Raw genomic sequence first — 13,291 nt, forward strand, 5'->3', positions numbered from 1 at the left:
CTGGAATATAACTGCTGTGACAAAGCAAAATAACCATTTGGAGAAAGGTCTATAAATTGGCATCTTACAAATGCAATGCTCCATATAGCACTAGCTGTCTTATCTGTTCAAGCCCATGGGACTCCCAAGCCTCTGATAGTTTTGGATTAACATTCTAGACAGGGATTTTCAAAGGCACTAAAGCCCAAATTCCAGTGAATTCAATGAGAACTGAACTCCAAGGGACCCCTTTAAAAATCCCATCCATAATTATTTGAAGCTGAGAATGTTACTCTAACTCCTTGTGTGTGGGTATTAAAAGTGATAGTACTAATAAATCTTAAAATCCCCCACCCCACCCCCCGAAGTCCATCTTGGGGCATCCCTGGGATTCAGCTTGATCTTGTGAGGGTTATATGCCCAGCATGGAAATGGCTTTTTACTCACATTCCTGGCCTGATACACTTTGATTGCCTCCTTAGAAAGCAGAAGTGGACAGGGGAAGAGAAAGCTGGCATATTATGACCTAAAAAGTCTGTAAAGATTCTTATATATCACTAGGCACAAGTGATTGAAATCCAGCCTCTAGCAGTTAAGCTGGATTCTGGCATTAACTACTTCTGACCTTCTTGTCTGACCTTCACACTGCTCTCTAGAGTTACTCTTGTTATTTTAATTCTGAATTCACTGTGTTGGCTTTGTAGGGCGGACTTTAAAAATGCTGGCTCTAAGTGCTTGTCTACGTTAGGGCTTTTTGCACTGATATCGCTATAATAGTACAAACCCTATTGTAGATGGACTGACCTGGAATTAAGTGGGGTTTGCACTTATCCTGGTTTCACACCAGTGTACTCCCATATTGCACCAGTGCAATGCATTTACTTAGGGGTATGCACTTGTGTGCAGCTACACTGGGGTAGAGGTCCCTGCATTAGACAAGTCCTAAATTAACTTTCCACTGAAGAAATCACTAAAATCATAACATTTTAATGCTGACAGGAATGTTTGAGCTCCAGACTGTGCTTCTTATAGGAAAATGGCAATATTTACTTCTAAGAGCTTTACTACATGAACGAAGTCTGTATTAAAACATGTGCCACTGTGTTAAATATGTCATTTGGCCAAATGCCCATTTCACATGGGCATTTGAACAGGTGATTAAAAATGTGATCAGGATTGTTAGTGGCATTTCACTAGGACTAACGCAGATTGCTTTCATGTTTATAGTTCCATGGAGCACCTCTACTTCATGCCACCATCTTCGCACCTGCAATCCTTTCTATAGAGAGAGAGGCATTGCTAAGATTTCTTACCCCCACCCCCTTGCTTATGTCTTCCACTTGCCACTGCAGGGACAGTGGCACAGTTTGCTACAGCAGAACAGGAACCTCATTTTCCATTTTGTAGGAAATTCCGTGAGTTTGAATTCCTTTCCTATTCCAGAAAGGAATGAAAACAAAAAAATTTGAAATTTGCCTCAAAACAAAATTCCTGGGAAAAAAAAGAATTTGAAGTCAATCAAAGCATTTGTTGTTTAAAAAATTGAAATGTTTCATTCCAATGCCCACATGTAAAATTTTTAATATTATAAAATAAATTTGTTGTGAAAATGTTGAAATGGAACACTTTGACCATATTGATCTTCCCCCAGAAGCAAAATTTTGACATAATTGACACGTTTCTGCTAAATGTTTTGCTTTCAACGAATTGGCATTTTCCATCAGGAAAAAATTCCATCAGAAAATTTCCAGACTCTGCAGCAGCAGGGCTTCATCAGCAGGATTTGGTGTCACCACTGTGCATGTCTGCCTTCCAGTTCGTCCTGCTACTGTTCTGGCTGAGAAGACATGAGCAAGAGGAGCCATTTCCTAGCACCTTTCAAAGCAGCAGTTCACACCTACTAGCTTCTTCCAGCAAACACAGAACCATTTTCAGATTACTATCAAATCAAAATGTGCTAGCAGCAAGGAAGTCTCTAACTCTCATCACCCAGCTCCCAAAGTAAATTGTCTTTATGTTCAGCAGAGGCAGGTGGCAAAGTCTGAGGTGAGGTTTCTTCTGTTCTGTTCTTCTGTTAGTTTCTTTTAATTGTTTTCACCCGCTCTTGTCTTCTGTTTCCTTTTTTCATTCCTTGCTTTTTGTTAAGTTCATTCCATACAGAAGCTAACTTATTGCAGTGTTTTATTTTGAGGAATTTAACACACAAAAATTAAGGAAGGCCGAGAACAGATAAGGTCTCTGCAGATTTTTGTATTCTTAATGTCTGTGCCTTCATCAGCATGACCACACTTGAATTGTGTTTTAACTGCAAGGGTTTCAGAGGGTTTAGATGGGAAGTAGCAGAGTAGGGGAATCAGAATAGGAAAGCTGTTACAGGGGAAGGGGAGCAGCAGCATCACAAAAAGTTGCTGAGAGAAAAATAGTGTTCCTGGGAGAAGCTGTTCAGTGAGATTCTTCTTCCATTGGGTCCACGGAATGCAGATGTTCAAGGACCAAGAAGTGCAACACTAGTTTCATAAAGAAGCTAGAACTCAGCAGATGAGGTCATTTAAGCCTTTGTTGTTCCAGTAAATGGGTACTTTGGGCCTGACCTTGCTGCCCACAAAGACCAAACTTCCAATGAAGCCCGAAGGGGTAGGCCTACACAGGCTGCTGGGAGCATGTCTCTCAGCCTGGGTCAACAGACACTTGCACTAGTGGGGCTTGGGCCAGCATGCTTAAAATAGCTGTGTAGACTTGGCTTTGATGTTCAGACTTGGCCTGGAGTTCAGGCTCTGAAGCCAACCTCTGTCCCTAGGCTTCAGAGCCCAAGCGCCAACCCAAGTCGGAATGTTCATTTTGCTGTTTTTTGCACGCTAGCATGAGCCCACTAACATAAGTCTATCAACCCGAGCTTCAAGACTTGCTCCCATAAACTGTGTAGATATACCCAAGGAATTCAGATGTGGGCCCATAGTAATATCAAAGCATGTGTCATGTACAGCAGCTGACTGACAGATGTTCTATTGTATTTATCAGTGTGGAATACACTGTAGTATGTTTATTCCTTTGGCTAGTTATCTTGAGAAACTTGGAGCACTGGATCAGAGGTCTATTCCTCATTATCGCTCATTTTACCAAATCCTGGAATTTCAGCTGCTTGATCAACTGCTCAAATGAATTGATCAGTATCCAGGTGACTAGTCTGACAGAATTTCCTTGGCTTTCACAAGTCCCTATCTGATATAATGCCTCCATAACACTGGAGGATTCTGGTGTGAGCGACCTTTTGATTAATATGACTTTAAAGGAGGAAGCCCAGTCTCCTGGCATAGCTTATAACCAAGGAAGTGTTTGTCAGCAGATGAATGCATGAGAAACACTGTAGACTTTTGCAATTGTTTTAAGGTAAACACTATAATTTACTAGGAATAACGTGTAGAAAATACACATACGTTTTCTATTAAATCAATGTTAACAACAAAATTTGCAACAGGTAATAGGAAGCGCCTTAAAACAACTGTGGAATTCTGTAGCTTCTATCACAAACTATGGGCACCATCCTGCATTCCTTAGACAGACAAATTCATATTGAGGGCTATGGGAGCTCTCTGTGCCCGAGGACTCTGGGCTCAGGCACTTTGTCAAGAAACATTTGGTCTGGCAGCTTCTGGTTTCTTGAGTAATAGTCAATTTGCATTATATTTTATATTAAAAATGGCTCTTCAATGCCTTTTTTCAACTAGATGAAGTGATTGTGCACTATTTGAAATAAGTTACAGTTTTCCATTAAGATCAACATGTTCTTCATAAACCTGCTAATACAAACAGGAGATTCAGTTTGATTTCTGTTCAACATGAGCAATACAAGTAAGACAGGTAGTGACCAGCAAATGCATTGCTGCAGGGGAGGTAACAAGCATAGCTTTGTATACACGGGACTAGGAGTGCTCTAAAGAATCTTGGTTCTGCATGCTATACCAAGTCCTGCTACAAGCCTGATGTATTTTTATGCACAATAGAAAATAACCATGTAAATGAGAGTAATTAGAATGAATCTCATCGGAGACACATATTAAGCCTTATGCTGCAGTTAAGACATATAGCTAATTGAAGCTGTGAACAAATGTATTTCTTTGTTGATATAACATTCTCCCTCAACCCTGCATCCCCAACTAGAATCCTCCCTGGAATCACATTGTTGCTGTAGCCTATGTGCACCCCTCTCTTTCAATGTTTAATCAAGTGCTGCTGAAAAGAGAAAGTTACAAACTATTTAAAATGTGGAAAAATTGCTTCCCAATATTTTTGACAGAGAGAGACTGAGAACACACAGCATTGAATCATCAGGAAAATTGAAGATTTCCCCTGAACAACATTGGGATTTTACTGCAGAGGACTTGAAAGACCTTGGAGAAATTGGACGAGGAGCTTATGGTTCTGTCAACAAAATGGTCCACAAACCAAGTGGGCAAATTATGGCAGTTAAAGTAGGTGATGCCCATAATTGTGTTTGTACTTCAGTTCATTAAGGATGGAACGTGATGGAGAATTAATGTTCATCCGTCTGTCACCGTCTACTGTTCTGTTCTGTTTATCTCCAGTATAAAGGGTACTTGTGCTGAAAACACTGTGTTTAATGGGCATATCTGTCAAGTGAATTGTGAAGGTCTTATATCTTGCTTGTGCACTTTAAAAAACTGCCTCTGCCTCTCAGGAAGCAACTGCTGCAGGGGATTGGATGGCTCTGGAGACTGGTAATGGGATATGAGGCCTTTCACCTGTTAATCACTAGTTCATATCCAGCCTAGGTGGGTAGTAAGCACAAGCTAACATCCAATGGCAGCTTGGTTTCCTTTGTGAAATGAGTTAGTGAGTAAAAACTGGTTCCAACTGGACATGTATCCATACTGCAGCAATTGACAGTCTCACTAGAGAGGGCAGGAAATGAGTGAGCATGTGTTTAGAGAGCATACTGCTCTCTCACTCTCACCATGATGTGGAAGCGTGGAGTGCCTCCTCTGCTGAGCCAGTTCTGGAAACATAGAAGATACCTGCCTCCAGGGCTGTCCATTTGATACTTTACACCAGCACCAAACTCATGCTTTTTTTTTTTTTAATCTTGTTTTCCTAGCTCTTGTGTAATAAAATAATCTTTGTCTTTGCTTTAAAACTGCACCTTGTTGGGGATTTTTGATTATTCACTTGATGGTCCAGTTCAGGGTGAGATGGGCAGTGGATGTTGTTTCACTCTGAAAGTGATGAATTCTCTCTTCTTTGCTTTTGCTGTGTAACAGTTAATGATGTCCGTCTCTTAAATCTAGTTACAGGTACAGAATAGTGACACACGCTCCACTGGCTTCATTGGAAGAGTAGAAGTGAGCTCTGAACCCAAACTACCTAGATGTACGTGTCACTCTCTTTAGTGGTCTCTCTCTCCAAACATTGTCTAAGTGGGTCTGGACATGTTAATTCCCAGTGGGTTGATGTACTGGATGGAGCCAGTTTGGGGACGTGTTGCAACCCTCTTGCTAGCAGCCATTCTATATGATAGAGAGGCGGATAAGACCCCGTTGCCCGAGATTTGTGTATGTGCTGCCCCTGGGAACAACAAAAATGCTCTTGGAGTCTCCAGCATCGCTTCTTTCCTCTTACTTTCCCCAGCAACATGGCACCCTCCTTCCAGCAGATGGGTGGTCAGTTATGCCTTTTGGAGTTGTTGGGATTGGCATAGCAGAATGATGCTTGGCACCTTTTCAGACTCAGGGACAGAGCTTGCTGTTGCTGCAGCACTCCCAGCCTCATCAAGCCCAGTGAGTGGGAGGTGGAAGGAGCCACTGAAGAGTGCTGTGAGGCACTCCTTACCATGGGGCTCAGCTGGTGGGCTGTGCCACGTTCCTCAAGGCAAGGAGCCTTGATGTTGAAGTTGTTTAGAATTAGCTTTCCCCACAAAGCCGATCCTGAGCTAGCTGCTGGAGCATGCACTGGACACGGCTTTCTCTGATTTCTGTGACTGTTGCTTTTTGGGCGGTCCGGTAGGTGGGTCAGTCTCTTGACCCTGTTGTCATCCCTCATGGGCGCCTGGTGCTCCATGATGGGTCACCACTGGGTTATCCCTCCTCTCCTTCCTCGCACAGAGAGAGGCTCTTCTCTCTCTAGCTCACAGTGTGCCACCAACAACTGACTCCATTCCAACTCCCAGTGTCTTGCCTCTGCTTGAAGAAGCAGGCGTGTGGTTCTCTAAGCCTCTCCACTTTTTGTCTGCTGGCAGGAGACTTCCCCACTGTATTTTGGTTTTTCTCCCTCTGCTTGGTGCCCCCCTGGACAGGAAGAGGATTTTTGAAAACAGGAAACTGGTATTTAAAGAAAAAACATGGCAGTGCAGCAGGCCCAGCTAAGATTAAAGAACTCCTGCACGTGCCCAGCCACACAGTAGTGTGCCACCTGCCCCACTTTACAGCAGGGTGGCAGGCAGCAGAGTGTGAAATTCAGCAGCGGGAGCTGGGTTTGCAGTTTCTCCAAGACAGCTGTTCCTAGCTGCTTGGTGATTCAGGCCAAGGTGAAGCATCGATTCCAACAGCAGTGATGTGGCAGACAAGCTGTCAGCTGTGCGGGCTGGTCATTCAGCAGCAGAACATAACATTTTGGAAGTAACAAGCCAGAGACCAGTGGCTGTTGTCTTCTGTTCTGACTGGAGTGAAATAAAGTTCCCAGGAATGTGTCTGTAAATGGTGGATTCTCTGTGACTTTAAGTCTTTAAACCGTGATTTGAGGTCTTCAATAACTCAGCCAGAGCTGAGTTGTCTGTTACAGGAGGTGGTGGGTGGCCTGCAATTTGCAGTGGGTCAGACTAGATGATCATGATGGTCCCTTCTGACCTTAAAGTCTGTGGGAGGCTGGTCGTTAGAGGGGCAGGAAAAATCCATGGCGCAGGACCCAGTCCCTCCATCCCTTTCAGGCTGACATGGTAACCAGGTATTTTTACCCCACTTGTTCCAGGAAGGGCCATAGCCAGTTCTGATTATGGTAGCTATTTTGAACCCCCGTCCCCTCAGTGGATCTCTCTGACCTCCAGGCCAGGTCTGACTCCTACAGGCTAGAAACAAACCACAGTTTTAAAAAAATGAACAAACAAACCGTTTCCCTACTCCAGTGGCTCAGCTTCCCCATATTTACTCCCTGTTTTTTACATTTGGGCACTATGGGGTTTGGGCACTGAGCCTGTTCTCCTCTCAGCTTCCCTCAGATAGGTCATTTGTGCAGCAAGGCCTTGCCTTCCATTTTCCACTTCTTTCACTGGCTTTTCCTCAGAGAGTCAGCGGAGAGGTACAGCCAATACTACTAGCCTCCTGGTGCCAGTAAGCCCACTGTTCCCCAGCTGTCTCAAGTTTAGCCTACCTCAGTCTTCCATTTTACCACTGCTTTCTCTGAGTCTTCTTTTTCGCGGGATGCAACAAAGTGGTCTAGCCCATACTGCTAGCCCATCAGTGTCAGCAGAGCTCCTGTTTTCTGTTTGGCCTTCCTTAGGTAGCCACACCTGCTGCTTTTCTTACCAAAACAGCAGAGCAGCCTAGCCCGTCCTGCCAGCCTGCATGTGCCAGTACCCACCAAAATAGCTGGTATCTGCAGGCAGAGGTACTATTAATTTTTTCTTTTTTTAGTTTCCTTTCACACATGCTAGTTTGGCTTAGCCAACCATTTTACTGAGCCTGGAAGCAGCTTTCATCTAAGTATTACTGCTGAGGCTGTTTAGTTGCTCACACCATCAGCCTGCCAGTTTCAATGGACAATCCAAAAGGCTGTGATTCTACACTGAAATGTCAGCATTAAGGGAGGATGGTGCACCATTTTGTTGCACAGGTGTAAAAACACTTCAGCAAGGCTTTAAAGCTCACAGAGCTTTACTGCATGTGCAAAGGACTTCAGCATGAGTGCTCATGCCCAGCTCTGCTTCCCTCTTTTCCCCTTATGATCCTCTGCATATATATGTTTAAAAGTAAATAAAAAATATAAATGTGTTCCCATGTCTCTCCAAGGGGCACGGCAGAACCTGGGACAGTAGCAATGCAGTAGCTGCAGAAGCAGCAGTCTTTAAAACTCTGAGGCTGGGTAACTTAGTACATTGGAGGGGCGGACTGGGGTGTTGTTCTACCATTTCTGAGGCAGTTCGTTCAAACCTTCAGTATGATGCCTTTGTGTCCCTTGATCAAAAGAAAAAAGTAGCACCCCAAATGGGTAACTGGAAGAGAGGGGGGGAAGGGAAAAAATAAGAGAAATACCATAGTAAACAAAAACATGCACCGTGGGCTTCTCCATTTTTCCTTCTTAGAAGAGAGCTTTTTAGAATCAGGAAACCAATGACCTTCTGCACCACTGAAGGAGCCCTGGTAGGCCCCACTCAATTTCAGGTCAGTGGTTGTCCCAGGAGGCTCATCAGAACAAATTCCTAGAATTGCAAGCAGTTAGGAAGGTGAGCTCTCTATCCATAAGCCTCCCTCTTGATTTGTCTAGCGCATCGTCCAGCCATTAGCTCATGTTATACCCTTTGATGCTAGATTGAAGAACTCATTATTAAATATTTGTTCCCCATGTAAGTACTTGTAAACTGTAATGAAGTCATCCCTTAACCTTCTTGTTGTTAAACTAAATAGATTGAGTTGTTTTAGTCACTATAAGGCGTGTTTCTAATCTTTTCATCAATCTAATGGCTCTTCTCTGAATCCCAATTTATCATCATCCTTGAATTGTGGACAGCGGCATGGGACAGAGTATTCCAGCAGAAGTCGCACCAGTGCCAAATACAGAGATAAAATAACCTCTTGACTTCTACTTGAGATTCCACTGTTTTTACATTCAGGGACTGCATTAGCCTTTTTGGCCACAGCATTGTATTAGCTGATTATCCACCAGAATCCCCCAGGTCTCTTTCAGGCTCTCAGCTTCCCAGGCTAGAGTTCCCCAGCCTGGTAAGTGTAGCTTATATTTGTTATTCCTAGGTGTATATATTTACAATTGGCTGTAATAAAATACATATTGTTTGCTTGTGCCCAGTTTAGTGCCTAGTGATCCAGATCGCTCTGTATCAATGACCTGCCTTTTTCATTACTTACCACTCCCCCAATTTTTGTGTCATCTGCAAATTTTATCCTCGATGATTTTGTTTTCTTTCATTTCTTTCATTTTTAAAAAAAATATTAAATCATGTTGGGCCAAGAACTAGTCCTGCAGAACCCCACTAGAAACATACCTGTTGGATGATTATTTCCCATTTACAGTGACATTTTGAGACTTGTCAGTTAGCCAGCTTTAAATCAATTTATTGTGTGTCATGTTAATTTTATATCTTTCTATTTTTTTATCAAAATGTCATGCGGTACCAAGTCAAGTATGACATTAACATTATTATCTTTATCAACCAAACTTGTAAACCCATTGACTGACATTAGTTATGTTGTCCTTCTTTAATTCTGTAGTAATCGAGTACTGTATCAGCAGCTCCATGATCTTGTCTGGGATCAATGTCAGACTGACAGGCCTATAATTATCTATGTTATTATATAAGAACATAAGAACGGCCATACTGGGTCAGATCAAAAGTCCATTTAGCCCAGTATCCTGTCTTCCGACAATGGCCAGTGCCAGGTGCCCCAGAGGGAATGAACAAAACAGGTAATCATCAAGTGATTCATCCCCTGTCACCCATTCCCAGCTTCTGGCAAACAGAGTCTAGGGACATTATCCCTGCCCACCCTGGCTAATATCCATTAATTTATCCAGTTCTTTTTTGAACCCTGTTACAGTCTTGGCATTCACAACATCATAGAATCATAGAATATCAGGGTTGGAAAGGACTTCAGGAGGTCATCTAGTCCAACCCCCTGCTCAAAGCAGAACCAGTCCCCAACCAAATCATCCCAGCCAGGGCTTCGTCAAGTCTGACTTTAAAAACCTTTAAGGAAGGAGATTCCACCACCTCCCTAGGTAACCCATTCCAATGCTTCACCACCCTCCTAGTGAAAAAGTTTTTCCTAATATCCAACCTAAACCGCCCCCACTGCAACTTGAGCCCATTACTCTTAGGGGGTTTATTCCTTCACCCTCTCACTCCCTTGGTCCTTCTCGCATGAACATAGAGCAACAATACCCAAAGTCTGAAGGTGCAAACAATTCGATGTTTATGGGGGTGAACTTCCAGCAAGCGTGATTCCAGTTTCCTTCCTCAGTGTCCCCCTTCCCAGCTCTGACACCACAGAGCCTTGCCTGTGTCTCTGTTCCCATTCCCCCACCCCCATTCCCTGTTGCCATTCACCCCTTTACTTCCTGATTGACTGCAGACTATATAGTAAATCTTGAGTTCTGCTTATCTCTATCTTAACCAATCATTTTACTGAAATGTAACTAACCATTCCTAACATATTGTAACATGATTATTTAACCAATTATATCCCGCCACCTTAATTGGTTTAGACCCAGCAAAATTAATTATACTGCAGACAGAAACAGTTACAGAACCAGACAGAGACTATACAGACAAACAATAGGGAAGTGGAGACTACAGTGATAGAACAATACAGAAATGAGGATTTCACATCCCAGCTATTGATAAGTGAGTTCTTGCCAGACAGGATGCTATCAAACTAAGTTTCCTTTTACATCTTCTAGGCTCTTCCCTTTCTCTGGAGGTGATAGGAATATCAGGACAGGATTGTATTCCTAACAGCCCAGTAGCACCTTCTTTCAATGTGACTAGTTTGGAATGTAAGGATGTGATCATACCTTTCCCAATTTATGGCTGGCCTCTGCTGCTTAGCCAAAGGCTTAGCCTAAGAACAAGGTCTCAGACTGTCACAGTAAGAGAAGGCCCTTGTAATGGCAGACAGTGATTTTGATTCTTTCTTTTATACCTCTGTAACTAGCTTAGTGATAAGAATACACCTAGATTCTTAAAGTATAGGCCTTTGCAGACGGCCTGACTATCTATATCCTAACACTCCACCCCTTTTCATCCTCTGGCGTTGTGTAAAGAAATACTTCCTTTTTAAAATATGGGCACAACATTACATTTCTTTCAGTCTTCTGGAGCTTCTCTGGTTTTCCAAGACTTATTTAAAATCAACATTAACTGTCACCAAGGTCCTCATCCAGCTCTTTTAAAACTCTTGGATGCAAGTTATCTGGACCTGCTGATTTAAAAATGTTTAACTTTAGTATCTGCTGTTTAACATCCTCCTGAGATACTGGTGTAATGAAAAGAGTGTTATCATGTGATTTGGCTACATCATCTGTTTTTACACCAAATACAGAACAGAAATATTTATTGAACACTTCTGCCTTTCCTTCATTATTAATGATAATTCTAGTAATGGACCAATACTATTGTCAGGATTTTTTTTTTTCTAATGTACTTTAAAAATGCCTTCTTATTGTCCTTAAGTCTGCTGGCCAGAGATTTGCACTTGCTTCCCTTATCAATTTTCCACAGGTCCTATCATCTGATTTGTAGTTATTATTATCCATTTCCCTGTTATTCCATTTGTTACATATTATTTTTTATATTTTTTTTAAGCAGTAAGAGCTTTCTTCCTCAATTGTGAAATTGTGGCTTTTGGGTACTTAGTAAGGTGCTCTTAAACAATTCCCAAACACCATTCACATTTTTCTAATATAATTTCTTCCTCCCAGCTGATTTGACTCACAATTGTTTTCAGCGTTGTGAAATTGGCTTTTTAAAGCATCAAGGGTATATATCACTCATCTGGACGTTATTCTGATTGCACATTATAAATGTGATCAGATCATGAGGTCTGTGTCTAAGTTACCATTAATCTTTAGTTCTGTGATCAGTTCCTCTTTATCTGTCAAGATGAGGTCTAATATAGAATTCCCCCATGTTGGATACAACAGTTTTTGAGTTAGGAAACTGTCATCTATATTTAGAAATTCTAAGAATGTTTTAATATTGGCATCATGAGATATCCAGCATGTGTCACTCAAAATCTCATAGCTTTTTTCTTACGCATTATAGATAGGTGCATCAGGAGCCAGTCATCCTGTTCCCTTGTGTGATTTGGGATCTGTAACAGAGACCAACCAGTTCCCCATTTTGTGTTTTATTTGTTAGTGCATTGCTCATTTTCATCATCTGAATCAGATGCCACCAGCAGAAGGTTGATTTTCCTTTTTGGTAGTTCAGGTTCTGTAGTTTCCGCATCAGAGTGTTGCTCTTTTAAGACTTCTGACAACCTACTTCACACTTCGTCCCTCTCAGATTTTGGAAGGCACTTCAGATTCTTAAACCTTGGATCGAGTGCTAAAACTATCTTTAGAAATCTCACATTGGTACCTACTTTGCGTTTTGTCAACTCTGCAGTGAAAGTGTTAAAATAAACAACACGTGATGTTTTATCATCTGAGACTGCTATAACATGAAATATATGGCAGAATGTGGGTAAAACGGCAGGAAACATACAGTTCTCCATGGAGTTCAGTCATAAATTTAATTAATGTATTATTTTTTTAACGAGCATCATCAGCATGGAAGCATGTCCCCTGGAATGGTGACCGAAGCATGAAGGAGCATATGAATTGCTTTTTGGCTCTCTGAGCTAAGAGGTGAAAACATTATCTAAAAGTTATATCTGGCATGTAAATACCTTGCAATACCAGCTGCAAAAATGCCATTCGAATGCCTTTTCTCACTTTCAGGTGACATTATAAATAAGAAGCAGGCATCATTATCTCCCGTAAATGTAAATGTATTTCTCTTAGAGATTGGCTGAAGAAGCAGTAGAACAGAGTGGACTTGTGGGCTCTAAAGTTTTACATTGTTTTGGTTTTGAATGCAGTTATGTAACAAAAAATATACATTTGTAAGTTGCACTTTCACGATAAAGAGATTGCACTACAATACTTGAATGAAGTGAATTGAAAAATACTGTCTTTTGTTTATCATTTTTACAGTGCAAATATTTGTAATAAAAATAATAATATAAAGTGAGCACTGTGCACTTTGTATTCTGTGTTGTAACTGAAATCAATATATTTGAAAATGTAGAAAAAAATCCAAAACTATTTAATAAATTTCAATTGGTATTTCTATTGTTTAACAGTGCGGTTAAAAGCAGCAGAGAATCCTGTGGCACCTTATAGACTAACAGAGGTTTTGGAGCATGAGCTTTCGTGGGTGAATACCCACTTCGTCAGAGGCATGTGGGTATGCATGCACATGCATCTGACGAAGTGGGTATTCACCCACGAAAGCTCATGCTCCAAAACCTCTGTTAGTTTATAAGGTGCCACAGGATTCTCTGCTGCTTTTACAGATCCAGACTAA

General features: G+C 41.7%; 1 protein-coding gene across 8 annotated transcripts in view; it reads left to right on the forward strand.

The window, feature by feature from the left end:
* MAP2K4 (mitogen-activated protein kinase kinase 4) overlaps positions 1–13,291 on the forward strand; it is a 180,413-nt gene that overhangs the window by 106,735 nt on the left and 60,387 nt on the right. For all 8 annotated transcript variants that reach the window (XM_032803817.2, XM_032803759.2, XM_032803783.2 and 5 more), the window contains one exon: positions 4,274–4,448. In XM_032803817.2, coding sequence (XP_032659708.1) covers positions 4,274–4,448 — 175 coding nt within the window. The remainder of the gene's footprint in view (positions 1–4,273; positions 4,449–13,291) is intronic.

The sequence above is a fragment of the Chelonoidis abingdonii genome, chromosome 13 (assembly GCF_003597395.2).
Source record: "Chelonoidis abingdonii isolate Lonesome George chromosome 13, CheloAbing_2.0, whole genome shotgun sequence".
NCBI classification, from domain to species: domain Eukaryota; kingdom Metazoa; phylum Chordata; order Testudines; family Testudinidae; genus Chelonoidis; species Chelonoidis abingdonii.